The 15,467-nt window shown below is 44.2% G+C and overlaps 1 protein-coding gene across 1 annotated transcript in view; it reads right to left on the bottom strand.

The window, feature by feature from the left end:
* Positions 1–375: 375 nt before the first annotated feature.
* The window catches only part of KLF7 (KLF transcription factor 7), a 56,413-nt gene continuing 41,321 nt past the window's right edge, over positions 376–15,467 (bottom strand). The window contains exons 3-4 of the mRNA XM_050899911.1: positions 7,374–7,497; positions 376–427 (exon numbers count right to left, since the gene is read on the bottom strand). Coding sequence (XP_050755868.1) covers positions 376–427; positions 7,374–7,497 — 176 coding nt within the window. The remainder of the gene's footprint in view (positions 428–7,373; positions 7,498–15,467) is intronic.

The raw sequence follows: 15,467 nt of genomic DNA, 5'->3' as shown, positions 1-15,467 counted from the left end.
AGTTAAATAAGCCCCTCCTACTGCTGTCCACCTGCAGGGAAGCCTCCTCTGTTTTCTTTGATTTCCATTGGCAAAAACAGGAAACAAATCCAAGAGGGACGAAGTACTGTAAGCAATTGTTCCTGCTCATTGACTTCACCTCTATACCATTTCCTCGCCTGCATCGTCTCCCATCCAGCTGGGGCAAGGCATAAAGAACCAATGTACGTATTGAAGTATAACTGGGTGCATGACAGTGTGAGCATGTGGTCTCTGTACAGAGGATTACACGTGATCAAGTTCTCTTCTCCTGCAAGGTAGTGCGTTGTAACTCGAGTTCCACTTTCATCTCACAACATTTAGCTCAGATGACATCCATGCCAAGCTGACTGATATTTAGATGTGTCTCTTCATGTGGAGGGCGAGGTGATCAGACCTGGAAAAACACCTGCAAAATAAAGCAAGTGGGAAATGAAATAAATACAGGATTTGGGAAAACAGGGTTCCTGCTCCTTCCTCCTTATGTACAGGAGGAAATATATATCCAAGTTTAGAGACATTCCTTAGGTTATCCATGGATCACCACCAAACCCTGTGTGATTGACCTCTGTGACAACAGATGGCTAACTATCCTGGCTCTTCGGCAGCTAAATAGCTCTTCTTTCTCTGTTCCTCTCCCTTCCTCCCTCTTCTTTCACTGAATCAAACATCAGGGAAGAGTGCTCATCTATGCACCTACAGTATAAAATGAAATATTTAGTATAAGTGTGTGTGTGCATATAAAAAAATGAAATAAAACAAGTCAGTTTTGCTCAAGTACTCAGCAACACCAGTTTAAAAAACCACCAGCTTTCTCAAGTGCCCAGTAACTGCAACAAACATCGAAGCACGATGCCAGTGTTGAAAGCTGAATTCTCATTTCTAACTCCAAACTGGAAGGAAAGCTGGTTCCGAGTTTGGAGGCTGACAATCCGTCAGGCTACATATCTTTCCCTTTCTCTCTGCTGGGAATCTGGGTGGTAATATGTGGATGTTGATGAACGCTATCTCCCTGAAGGATGTTGAGAGAAGATAAGGTATTATGCCTATTCTGTAAGAGTGAAAATTGAGAGACAGAGAAGGCAAGGAAATTCTAAATCACACAAGAAGTGTGGTAAAACCAGAAAAAAAATGCCAGGACTTCAGCTTTCAACTTCTGTTCTTTATCCACAAAGCCATTTTTCTCCGTCTCATAAGAAAATGGAATGTTTTGACATTCTGAACATGTAGATGGATGCTGATGAGACAGACTTAGAGTGGCAACCCTAGAGAACTAGTTGAGTTTTACGGCTGGTCTAAACATGCAGTTAATTGAGAATAAGGTAGGGCATGAATTTGAAATGAAGCATCTATTCTTGATTAACTGCCTCTCTAAAGGCTTATGACTGCCTTCTTCTGAAATGACTTAATCCACTTGGGAAGTGGGTTAAGATACTCAGAATAAAACACACTTACTCCAGGAGAAGAGCAACCCCACAAAGAGTTAATCAGGAATTACTATTCCAGAACAGCTGCCTTGTAGTAGACGTGCTGCAGGGCACTCACAGCAGCAGGAACAGCAGCCCAAATTCAGGCACTTCACACCACCAAGATATTGTCAGAGTGATCAGGGGAGTAAGTTCTCAGGAGGACAAGTGCTTTTCTTCCCTGTCATTCAATATATACCCCATTTTATCAAGACTGCCAGTAAACAAGAATATTTTTTCAACTTCATACCCATTAGAAATGGGATTGAAAGCACCAACCCATTTCACACCCACCAGCACAGTGTCATTACAGATACATATGGCACCAGAGAGCAAACTGCAGGACAAGCAGGCAGTGGTTCTGGCTGCCTACCCCAAAGCCCTAAAATGGAGCCTGACTGTCAGAGCGGCAGGACTCAGACACTCTCAGAAATTAAACTTCTACTAGATACTTGAAGTTGAGCACTAAAAAATTGGAGGTTTCCAAGTTCCCTGCAAATCTTGGCTTGCCTTCTTTCCACCCTAAGCCACAAGACACTGGCTTATTTATTTTTACTACTAGCAAAAAACATCTATTATAAATATCACACAAAGCCCCACATATCTGGGGCTTTTGAGTAAACTACTTTTGTAGGGTCCAAGGGCATCATGAAAAGCTACTTCCAGAACTGACTTGCCTGGAATATCTTTTCAATGCTCCACAGATTTAGAGTAGAAAAGAGCCACCGATACTGGTCTGAAGAATATCCAAATGGCTTATTGTGAGAATCTGGATAGCTCATACATGGGCACTGAATGCATTTCCAAAAAAGCAGTAGTTAAGTATTTCATATTTTTCAGAAAGAAGAAGGTAAAAGAACGAATTGAACTACTTGGCAAAAAAAGCCAAACCCCAAAGATAAAAAAAAGAACACTCAATCTAAAGGCAAACACCCAGAGGATAAACACCCTAAGCAGAGAAAGGTTGAGAAAGAGAACTATAAAAGTGAAGAGATTTTAAATAATTAGGGGATCTTTTCTGTCCTGCTGGTAGTATTCCCCTGCATGGGCAATCTATCTGCATCTACACGCAGAGATGAGCGATTGAGAGGTGCATTTTTAAGACAAAGAAACCTCATAAGAAGGCAACTATCTGCATCTACACGCAGAGATGAGCGATCGAGAGGTGCATTTTTAAGACAAAGAAACCTCATAAGAAGGCAACTTTCACAAGAAAAGCTAGATACTCATCTTCTGTGGGTGAGCACAGTTCTGCTCAAGTCAGCTGTTCTCTACTGATTTGTAGCAGCTTACAAGGGGGTTAATACCTTCAGAGTGGCAAAAATTAAAAAGAAAGACTTCCAAATAGGATGGAGGCTGCATTCCTCCAAGCTCCTACATGAAGCACAGCAAGACAGACGTGAATCTGACAACGGACACTTGGCTTTCTACACAGCAGGCTCAGCACAGCTAGAATTTTCTAGCCCTAGGGTGCCAAAATACACCCTTGGACCAACATCCCTCTCGTCAGTCTAAACTGAGAAAGCAGCATGCTCTGGCTACAAGGGCTGCCAAAACAAAACAACAGCTTGAGTGGCTGCCAAAAAGACATGCACCAGCTGGCACTTCAGTCTAGGACTAGTCATAAGACCACCACCCAAGCATGGCTTTTCCTCTCCGATTGTCTCTATTATAGATGCAACCCAGGAAAAAGTATGCTGAGTCACAGCACAGCAAGATCTGTTAAAAATATGGATTCAATACATTGTTTCACATCAGTAACCACAGTATTAGCATCTAGTGTATTTTTCAGCCCTAGAATATTTTTATAGCTAATAAAATAGTACCATATTTGCTAGTTTATAGCTAATAAAATGGTACAATACTAATTCTTCACATTCTCCTGCTGACTAATTTGGTTAGTTCTATCTCTTGGTAAGACTGGTGGATGTAGACATTTATTTTCAACAGTAAAACAGTCCCTACGAAATTTTGCAGCTAAATCACACTGCCAAAAAAAGTTATTGATCAGTGGACACATTTTTTTTCCTTCTGGGACTAGAGGCAGCAGTGGAAGAGGCTCCACAGGATAAGCTGTCAAGGGAAACTCCTTTCTTCACAAATTAAGAAACAGCAGCTTGCTGGTCTCCAGTCCTGCCCGTGAGAGAAGACCTTGCTCCACACCTCTGGCTCTGCACCTCTTCCAGTTCCAGACCAGCTCTGCACATTGTACATGGGCCCATCACAATCTTCCCCATTATCCCTCTCCCAGTCCAGCTCTTCCTAGAAAGGACAGTTTATGCTAGAATAAGACATTCTAATTCTGAAAGTCACACAGTCATGCGTGATACATAAATTCCCTGCTCCCAAACACGATTCATTCCTTTCTCTTTTTGCTCTATCTCCTTAGCAACACAGTACTGCTCGGCACTGAAGCCTTTGCAGGAGAAAGAGGGAAGGTAACTATGATGAGAAGAGAATATATTGCTCAGCCATCTTTCTTACCAGCTGTGGATTCTCCACTGTGGGATGTGTTCATTCCGGCTAAGTGCGCTCTTAGCTTGCTGTCAAAAAGGAAACCACGTGCGTGCATGTGCACACACACACAGAGGAATATATACCGCAATAGTCTGGCATTAAGCTGCTATCTCCTAAACACATATTTATGCAGAACAAGCAAGTGCCACTAGTAATTTCTCAAGAGCAAAATTCCTGGGGAATGCTAATAACCAGCATATCCAGCGTGTCTGGAAGGCACTCGGGACTTGTACACAGCTTTCCGCACCACTTTTGCTGATTCTCCTTTCTACCCTGCTGCCACCAAACCACACACCATTTGCAGTACATATGGTGCTACTCAAACCAGTGGTAGTTTGCCAGCTATAACTAACAATGTGATCTGTGGGCTGCATGGTGTTGGGATAGGGCTGGGACAGCAGGAGAAGAGAATCACGCCTTCTTATCTCTTTTGTTTTAAAATTGACCTGTACACAGAGGACATTAATACCCCTTTGATGTCAGCCAGAAGGTCAGAGACACAAACGCATCTGAAAACAGCCTGGGAAGGGAATTGCAGCCAGACTGTGTGCACAACATTCCCCTTTTTTGCTATTTGAATCACCACTTTCATGCTCTGATTGCCAAGGTATGGCCTTCACCTCTGAACAACAACAGGCATATGTTTTGTGCTACATCAGTGTTGTTAAAAGAGCTCCAAAAGGCTCCTTAAAGTTCAGCAAGCCAGGACGTCTGAGGGAGTGACCACAACTCCTGTCAATAACGGTGGGTGCAATAAAGGGTAGCAGTTCAAATACGGAGAAACTGGGAAGCCTGGCTCAGGAAGGAGTGTCTTTAACATTAAAAGTCTGCCTAAATAGCTAAGGACAGATTTAGGCACATGTTTCAGTGCTTGCTTGAGGTGACATCTGCAATAGGTGGTAGCAGAGAGATCTGTGAATGAGAAAAGAAGGAAAAATAGTGGTATGGCAAAGTGGGCCAAAAGAAGAACAGGCACTGTCTCTCTACAAGCTTGCAACAACTGACTGGGTAAGTAAAGACAAATCTGTCTCCTACCACCACACACAGATGGTATGTGCATGGAGTTTAACAGTGCACAATCCCCAGCACTCTTAACTTATTAATAGATATTTTTCCTTCATCTACAGATTCAGCTGAAGAGCAGAAAATGGTGATTGCAGGAATATATCTCTTGACTGCAGTGACTGAGTTGGCTGCCAAAGAAAAAACCTAGGTAGGAAGGGATAATATGTAGAGGGAGAAGAATGAATACTTAACAAAGGGCTGACACAGACTGAGGAGTTGAAAATACTGACTGTATTTCTTTAGATCTCTGCTAAAAATATTGTCTGTCCTGACACAGAAACCCTGGGGCTTTGTGTGTACGTGTGTGTGCGTGTGTGTGTTTGTGGGGCCAGGATGGTTAGTTTGTTCTTCAGAGGAAAGAAAAGAGAAAGGCAATGCCTTACATTTAAAACAGAGAACATAACTGTTATCCTTCACAGAGGTGCTTATACAAAAGCAGAACTCCAGAGGTCCCTACTTGGCTTATCCTGTCCCTCATTCTAAGCAAACAAAAGATAATCCAGGGATAAAACAAAAGATAATCCAAGAGGAAGCCCTCTATGGGGGAAGGGGGACGGGAAGAGGGAAGACAAGGGCAGAAGAGCACTTAAGGAGATGAAGCTCTTGGAAAGGCAGGATGTGAAAATGATCGAATTTCCTTCCCATAAAAGGATAGGGTCCCTTGTTTATGTCCCACACATCCTCTCTCCACGCATGTTCTCTGCTGGTCTGGTGTACCCAGAGGCTTCCTAAAGCCTTTATTGTATTACAAAACGTTTCCTTATCAGAGCAGAGAACCTTAGTGCTGCATTAAAAAGATGGGTAATTTTCTTAAGCCTCTTTCAAAAATATATATAAATAGGATTAGCTGGATAACATGTTCAGATGCAAGCACATTATTTGATTACTCACTAGTGGATCCAGGTTTCACCCAGGGCACTGCCAATCTCCAGCTAGGGGGGTGTGAGGGGGAGAAGTGCTCATTGTTCAATCCTGTCAATGCTGTCAAGAGTCATTACAGGGGTAATTGCTTTTGCTCCACCCTAATTTCTTATCAGTTGGGACTGGGGATGGGGAGGAGGGTTTTCTTTTGGTTTTATTTCTAAATTCAAAGAACCTAGCTTTCAAAAATGCTCAGCACCAAACAAGGATGACCAGATTTTTCGGACGAGCTCATCATTCATTCAAGCAGCTAAAGCAGTGAGGACCGCAAAAAGGAATCGGCAGTGAGCGGCAGCAACCGTGGCTCTCACTGGGAGCTGCTGGGTGCTCAGCTCACCAGGCAAAACTGGCCCCTCATTTCTGAGTGCCCAGAGGAGGACTGTTGCATGACAGTCTCTACAGCAACCCTGGCTCTGGGCACCTATCAGGCTTTTAAATCTGGGCCCACACAGAATGAAGGTGCAGAGTATTTCCCACATCAAACAGATGTCAAGGGTGAGATTTAAAACTGTAGGAAAAGATTCACTAATTAGCAGGAATGTGCAGAGATCACTGATCCTACACAAAACAACCCCACGAACTTGAACTGTAAGATGTACCTAAATCACTCTTGTGCTTTTGAAAATGATGCCCTTTGCTGTCTTTTATTGACTCTCCCGTTACATCTGGGGAAGCATGGAGCCCTGGACTCAGCGGTAAGAGAAGAGAATGATCATATAGAAATTAGGTGCTTTTTTCCTAGAGGTTTCCTGTAGATTTGGGGCACTTGTGGCACAACAGCCACACACACTCCCCATCCCCCCTTGCTGTACACCCATGTATTTGTGAGGCCCATCGGTTTTGTGAGGCCCACGCTGCCAAAATGCAGGCAGCCAACAGTGGTGCTGGGGTAGTCCTTGAAGCAGAGCAAAGAGAGGGAGCTCTGCCTTTGTGAGGGCACCAGGCTCATAGAACCAGGAGACGGAAAGCTGTGGAGATGCTTTGTCAAGATGTCCATCACTGAAGTGGTCTAGGGCCCTCTGGATGTCTTCTCTGCTTTAAGCTTATTAACAAGTATTAACAAGAGCTGCCCTATGGACTGAATCCTGTGCCCACAACAGACACCGGCAGGTTTCAGTCAGACCTACACCTAGTCCCACATCTTCCTCTGTGCTGTGGGATGGAAACAGCTTAGGCTGCTTAGGAAGTATCTCCCCTCTGCGAGCCCGCCTGGCCACTGAGGCAGAGAGGACAGGGGCAAAGTGGAGGGGATCGAGGCAGGGGGACAGGAGGCCAGAAGGGGCCCCTCTGGTGGGAGCCAGGTCTCTTGTCTCAGGGAGCTGGCGGCTCCATGCCACTCACAAAATCCACATGTTGCTTGAACACCATGTTAGGAGGCTGCATTACCTGTCACAATGGTTGCATTTAAAGGGCTTTGCACCCGTGTGCTTTCTGTAATGCCTCGTGAGCTCGTCGCTCCGTGCAAAACGCCACTCGCACCCTTCCCACGAGCACTTGTAAGGCTTCTCACCTGCAGAGGGGAGGAAAGAACAGTCAGCGTGGCAGCAGGATTACTGAACACTCAACTTGCAAGCCCTGTGTCCTCCCACCTCGCCTCTGTCCCGCTCGGGCAGGTTAGCCCGTCACACAATTCATAGCCAGTGTGGGATGGAAACAACTTAGGGCTTATGATGCATTGTACTGAGGATAGATCCAGCCGAAATTTTACCGCTGCTAAAATTCTTGCACAACCTTATTTCCCATTTCTAATAAAACCAGTCAATTACTCTTCAAAGAAGCCCTCAGAATGTCCCCAAATGCCTGCCCTGCTGTGTGGCTGGAGCCTGATTTTCAGTCAGCTCTTCAGCTCACTCCACCCTTGCCAGATGAATTACTGTGGTACCTGCGAGTGGCTGTACTAACACCTGAACACACTGCAGGTGTGCACCACTCCAGAGTGACCACTGCCACTGCATCACATGCTTTACCCCTGCTGCCACTTACCCCTCATGTGGCCAGACTCACATCTGTTCCCCTCAAGCTTTCATGCCCACTGCCCCCTAGGACTGCACTTTCTTTAGTTGCTTCTGACAACAGAAACTGTTCCTTGGTTCAAGAAATTATGCATCAGGACAGTGAGTGTGAGAGGAGAAATGTTTTCTTCTTTAAATCAGCTGGTCCTTCAGGCTTTTTGCACCTTTATCAGCTGTTATTCTGCCCCAAAATATTAACCATAGCACTGAAGGCAGTGAAACGGTGCAGTGATAAAACAGGAGAGATTCTGGTCTGCTGTGTTCACATCTACCTATCTTCTAATGCAAATCAGTCTCTGCGGATCAAAGTCTGCCACGGTGTAACATCCGTGGAGTCGTTAACACCTTCTGATGAAGAACTCCAAGGTCTCATGCCTCTCCTTTTCTTATTCAGTGCACATATATTTGTGTGCATGCAAATTTATCATCTCCCCCCAGAACAAATGCTCCAGTGCATCTCCTCCTATATAAAATCCATGTCACTGTTCCCTATGCAGTCAGCACCATATGGATGCATTAGAAGAGGAGGGAGTTGAGATAAAATGCAGACAAGAAATCACTTTCATTACCAAGCTTCTAAGATGGGAATTATAAACAGAGAGGGATTATTACTTATTTGTTCTTAAAATTGCTAAGAAGGTGATCTTAAAAAACCCACCACTGACCAAACTGAAGTTGCAGTCTGTACGACCTCTCTATGCCAGTCACGTCAAACAATCACTTGGCCACAGCAGACAAATTTCTCAGTGCAGACACGCAGATTTCTATATTTAGCATGTCTATTCAGCAAGTAAAGGAGTGAGATCTGATTATGGGAGACCTATGTATTTCAAGGTGACAAATTGGAGAGGCCAAATGAGCACGAAAAGTGAAAAGGGCAAGAGAATTGCATCAAAATACATGGGAAAAAAAGCTGTTCTCTGGTGAGTTTCTGCAGACTTCTTATTGCACAGGCAGCTCTGCTGCACAGTGGTCAATCGCCCCAGAGAGAACAGCAGAGTGGGCTGAGACATTAATTGGAGTTGAGCCATTTTACTGGCCTCTGAGAAGTTTCTTTGGCTCAGTAGCTCAATTAAAGGATTCGTTGGGGTGAAGCAATGAAGAGCGGGCAGCATCCGGCAAGACTTCGCCAAAATATCCATTTGTCCCTCAGTCCCTGAATGCAGAAAGGCCAGCCTGGATGTCTCTGTTGTGTGCCGCAGTCCACCATGGGAAAATGCCCAACAGGACAATAGACTGAGCCAACAATAACACCACCCCACTTCGATTGTGCCTGCCTGGTCATCTCTGCAGACTTGTCTTTTGTTCTTTTTTCTTTTAATAGGATTTCTTCAGGGAAAAAAAAAGCAAGGAACTTCTTGTTAATGAGCCAAGTCCTGGTGTCTTGTTTCTGGGCTGGTTACTCAACTGTAATTCAAACACTGTCACCAGTGCTGGCCGCAGACACTAGAGCTGCAGTTGCAGTGCTCTCCCTTCCCAGCCCTTGACATCCTACCTGGCATACTGCATCTGCTCTCCCCTTCTCAGAGAAAGGGATTTCCCCAGCTCTGGTCATGTCTATGATGGCGCATCAGTTTTGTCTGAACAGTTCATGCATTATTTTTAAAAGCTGTCAGTAAACAACTCTTGATGATAATTCAGCTTCTTCAGTTCTCTGACGCTCTCTAGTGCCTACCTTAGAGTGCAGACAGCAAGGCAGACAAACTGCCTTGCATTGCATGTTTGCTACACACGCTGCAAAGCAAATGCAGAAGACGACTGCTCAGCCAAATCTGGCAGGTACAGCCAGTCTGAAGGATACAGTCGCCTACAGAGCAGAAGGGTGAAGGAAAAACATCCTGGGCTTTCTGTGAAACAAGGGCTATTAGGACTGAAGCTGAGTTTGGCTTGTTAACATTTGTCAAGAGCTTTGAAAATGTACAGTGCTGTATATAGGTTACAAGAGACAGAAATGCCAAGCACGATTACTGGTAAACCCATGGGATGCCACATATCTCTGTTACTTGCTGCAGGGGCTCCTCTCTCAAGTGTTCCTGGTCTGGCCTTGCACAGCCCTGAGCTGAGTTTTGTTTTCAGATGCTTTTCCTCTGTAACCCAAGCCCCGTTCCACAAAATGTCAGGCAGTACCTCTTTGTGCTCCAGACAGCATGCTAGCATACAATGCTTCACGTAGCACAAGATAAATGCAAAGGAGCACGGTGACCTTTAAAGCCATGTCAGACAGCTCCTTGACCCAGAGACCTCAAAGAGGTTAGATTTCCTGCCCTCCTGCAGCTACTCAAAAACATGAGAGGGCAGGAGGAGAGACCTCCATATCTCTGCACGTGAAGACTAAGAACAAACTGCTTCTTTAATGGCTGCTTTCACCTTACCCAAAGATGAAATGAAAGCATATCTTGCTGAGGTGCACATATGTAGGAAGCATGGGAACGGAGAAGGGGGGGAGGGTCCTCCTACCTCACTACTGGCAATGGCAGGGAGAAGAAATGGGAAGGATCCTTTCCATGTGCCAGGCTGCTCTTCTGTTGTTGCAGAGGATTAGCGACAATAAAAGGATAGATGGTGAAATCCTCCTCTGCTGAAGGCCATGGCAAAACTCCCACTCACTTCTACAGGGCCAGGATCTCCCCCTTTTTAACAAATTAATTACGAGCTTCAAAATCCAATTAAAAATAGGAACATCAGGAGCTGTGCGACACTGACTTTTTTCAGGCTCTAATTCCTCAAAATTAATAACCGCACTTAAAACTCTTGCCTGCGAGCCACTCCCAGGAAGGAGGCTCTACTCCTTAAGTCACCTTTAATCAACACAAGGATCTGTGTAGTGCTTAAACAAATCCATAAATCCACATTTATACAAATGCACTCAACAGAGGAGCCAATGCACATCCGAGAAGAAGCCGATACCCAGATATGCAGCTGTTAAATACTCAGCTGTTTCAGTTCAGAACGAGCTCCACACAGAGGGGCCGGTTCAGCTTTCACACATCCACAAATGCACCTGGGAAAGGCAGGCAGCCAGCAATGCAGACATACGTTCAAGCAGTGAATTATGCAATTTTCTGAGATGAGCACTAGTGTTAAAACAGTGTACCACTTGCTTATGGAAAGTCTTCTAGAACCGACCCAGAATAGTGGCTTTCAGCTTTTTCTAATTTTTTCCCTGGGAGGTGGAAACTGCTACCTGGTGATTTCAAGCTTACTGATCACATTCCAGTTTCCTTGGGCAGCATGTGCATCGGAGAGCAATGCAGTGCAGTAGAGGCGAGCTGTAGAGTGAAACAGTGGGTACGCAGGACCCAACATCCACACCATGTGCATTTGAAGGGTGTTATTTCTGGCTAGCCACAGCCTGGTCCTGTGGCCTGAACCCACCCGTAGGTGAAGTGTGCCAGCTGTGCACTCGCAGAGCACCTCCTGGGACAGGCCATCCAGAACCACGTTTGCACTCTGGCCAGGCTGAACCGAAGCACAGTGAATGGGGGCAACCAGGAGTTTCACCTCAAAAGGGGACGCTTGATCACCAGAAAACACTCACACAGACACATCCTTAGTTGCCTGCTGAGGATCCCCGAGAAGCAGCCTGTGCATGCCTGCAAGTGCACAGAGTGCTGTGCTGAAACCTACTGATCTAGAAGGACCTTATCAGAAAAGTTAGTGGTACGGAAACCCTATTAGCCCTTCAGATATGCTTTAGGGTTTCAGTCCATCGTGACTGCATACTTCTGTGAAGCAGCCTCTCTTCATTGTGGCTCTGTCCTGCAGTCTATAGCTCACTTCAATCTTTTCATCTTCCTGGAGCATATTTTCATACCCTGAGACTGGGATGCTTGGGAAATAGGCACCTCACGCAACCTAGCCCTTCTTCTAAAAGTACCTCCAAAGCACACTTGAGTACAGTCTGGGCCTTCATCCTCTTTATTTCATCCAGCCTGGTCCAATCTGGTAACTGGAGGACAAAGACCTTTGCAAATTTATGGGAAACATGCAATAGTGAAGCTAGAATTTATAAGTCATAACAAAAATCCATCAGACTTTGGCAGCCCTGAAATCGGGTCACTATTCCTTTGGTGACTAACACAAATGCAAGACTCTAAATATTAGGCATCTAGTTACAAAAATAAACAAACGATTGGTAGAGCTTTCTCTTGAAAGCCAAAAATTTATCATTTGAAAATATGAAAGAGCCAAGCACACAATCCCAGCAACAGTACCGTGGTAAACACGCACCAGGTTCCCAGCAAAACATGATTTATAGAGCTGGGCTGGTTCTGTGATGGAGACACTGCACTGGTCCTTGGGACTTCTCCCTCCATTTTCCAGCCTCAGGCAGTCTTGGTGAGTTTCATCTCATGCAACTTTAGATATCGAAAGCCATCATCTGAAATAGCCACCTACGGCTCTTTTTCAAGTTAATGGAGAGGCAAAGGCATGTGTGGAGTGTGACACATCAGACCCCAGTCAGACTGGAATCGGCGGTGAATTTCTCTCCTTTGATGGTACAGGGGGCTAGGCAAGCAGCTCAGCTGCAGGCAGCTGCATCTTTGCTCTCCAGGCACAAAACAGGAACATCAGGTTTTCTCTCCAACTCATACTTAGACTGTAAACCCTATACAAGCCTTCACAATAAATATTCCCTCACAAAACACAGCAGTGGGGATGTTGTCTCTTCTCAAAATCCAGAGACCCCCTATCCTTGCCACCTACATCCCACAGGCACCCTCTACGTGCCGGCGATATTTCTTTTGTACAAGGAGTAAGGCAGCATTTGCTACAGACATCTCACAGTGGCTGTTTCAACAGAGAGTGATTAGTAGAAACATTAGGTTACAGGACACAGAGGTACATAACCGAGATCAGCTGAGGACACTGTCATGATCACAAAACTACAGCACACAATGGATACTCGGCATATTATACATCTTATATCTGCATTATTTATTGCCAACCCCAAGGGTTAAAAAGTCATGAGTCCAGTCTCCCATCGAAATAATGAGATCTTAAAGAATAAAACAATAATATTTAGAGATCATTTGCCTTCTGCTTTGTAGATAAACTAGGGCCATGATTTTAAACTTCTCTTTGCAGCCCTGCAGGCTAGAAACATTTATTACAAAATACAGAGAAAGCAGTTTGCTTGCTATTCCCTGGATTTCAAGAGCACGGACTTTAAGAAGAAAACCCTCCAGATGTTGGGATATGCACGATAAGATCACAGAGTTGGCAATGCTGTGGGGTGAAATCCTGGCTCCATCAAAGTCATTGGAAAAATGCCCATTAAGGCTTGAGTTTCACCCTGTATCTTTACAAAATTAAAAGTAAACAAAGATATTATGATTATCCATCCGTATCTATTTCCTTATTCCTCCCCTGCACCCCACCTTAAATACCACACCACAAACATATGTTGATTACAGTGCACTTAGTAAAACAACCAAGTAGTTTAAGCTCCCAGTCCTGCAATGAACTTCAGAGGAGAATCACAGTCAAAATCCTTGCTGCTATCTCTCTGTGCCAAAACATGGTATAGTCATGGGACTTCGTCAATATGACCGATTTAGCCAAAAATGCTTGAAGAAACTGAGGGAAAAAACCCAAATCCTGTCTGTGTGCACATTTTGAAGGCCATTCAAATAAGACATTTGTTGTACTATTTTTTAAGAGCTCCTTAATATGTTACGTAACTACACAAAACTAGCATGCAAAAATATCTTTAAGAAAACAACAGAAACATCCCCTTAAAAATCACCGTGTGTTCTAATCTACTGTGAATTATTTACATATAGTTTCAGGATCCAAAAAAAAAGTTTTATGAAAGAAACACAAAACATTTCCTTCCTGTTTAAAATCTGTGATTTAAAAACTATTCAAAATGAAACTAGTTCTAAAAGCCTCAATGTCTAAAAATATGTATTGAAAGACAGCTTTAGCTATACTTGCTTGAAGACTGGTGATCCTGGAGAACCAGACAAACTGCAAATTACAACTGAAAAATGAATTAAATGCAAGATTTCTCACCTGGATTTCTCCTATAAGGAAGCTCTGGGGGCCTGAGCCATGCAAAGCAATATGTGAAGAATCAAGTAGTGCCACTGGCTTTTTAAGAAAGTGTTTTAATAACTTTCCTTGCCACCCTTTCTGAGAAATCCTTTTGGGACCTGCTGTTCCCGAGCTGGTGACTGGGACCGTGCCATTGCAGCGAGCAGTGGTGTCACTGCGGGATGACCCAAGGCATCCTTCAGAGGCCAGTGCCCATGGAGATGTTGTTGGTGCAGATGCAAGTCGCTCAGAAATGCCAGAAACCAGTGCTGTTTTCAGTGACGAGCAGCCCCCCAGATTGCCTTGTAGAGAAACACCAGGCAGGCATTCATATTTGCTTTGCAGTTTATTACAAAAGTCTGCCACAGCACAATGGGACGCCTAATGTGGAACATCACATTAACAATATTTTATATTTATGTAGCACTCTTCATCTCCAAGAGTCCCTGAGAGCTTTACAAGCTACATACATGGCATACCAATGAAGCCGAGCCATAATTCTTCTAATTAGCTGAACATCAGCACACAGCACATGGCACAACAGAAAATGTTACCGGTCACTCTTCTCTTCCTATGGAAAGACCTATGTGATATTTAATAGAAGCATGTTGCAGAAGGACATTCAGTTTTAAGGACTCCTGAAAAAATGAAATCTAACCAGACAGGTCTCCTTAACACCTGTGCCTGTCCTCCCTCATTGCATACACACACTTCATCAAATGAGAGACACAGAAGAGGAGTAGCCCAAGACCTGCTGCTTGTTAAATATCCCCACTTTCACACTAGATTCAGCAAGTTACCATCACATGGCTCAGGCAGCTGCTCTGCTGGTGAGGTTACAGAAAAGCTAGTGAGCAGCTGCAGTTCAGTGCATAACAACATCACCCTCTTTTTAAGATTAATAAGTTCATTTCTTTAGCAAAAAGGAAGAGCAGGCTATTTAATACACACATCCTCTGGAGATCAATGCTAACATCTAAGCGTATGTGCGTGCAACCCATCAACCAGTAAAACTAATTACAAAAATCAATTTCAGATACTTTTCTGAGCCTTTCATTCCTCAATATACTCCTAATTGATTTTTGTTGGAGAATAGAAAGCCTAATTATTATTTTTATTATTACAAAGGAATGCAAGGGGGGGCAGTGGTCAGCGCTTAAGTAGCTCACCAATGCCTTCTACCCAAAAAGAGAAAAAAGAAAAAAAACCAAGGCATTTTATTCACAGTTTTGCCACCTGCTGGAAAGATGGAAAAGCCTTTGAAAGGGTGACAAAGCACAAGAGAAAAGCTGGCAGGAGACAGTACGGGGCAGAAGAGGAATGTGACAGGACTGTGAAATACACAATGTGAGAAGGTTGTACCTATTTTTAGATGGGCAGGGATGATCAAGTGTAAAAGCAGTACATTTCCATGAACGATGTACAGCTC

Source organism: Gymnogyps californianus, chromosome 7 (genome assembly GCF_018139145.2).
Source record: "Gymnogyps californianus isolate 813 chromosome 7, ASM1813914v2, whole genome shotgun sequence".
In the NCBI taxonomy this organism is placed as follows: domain Eukaryota; kingdom Metazoa; phylum Chordata; class Aves; order Accipitriformes; family Cathartidae; genus Gymnogyps; species Gymnogyps californianus.
This window is presented reverse-complemented; position numbering and strand designations above follow the sequence as displayed.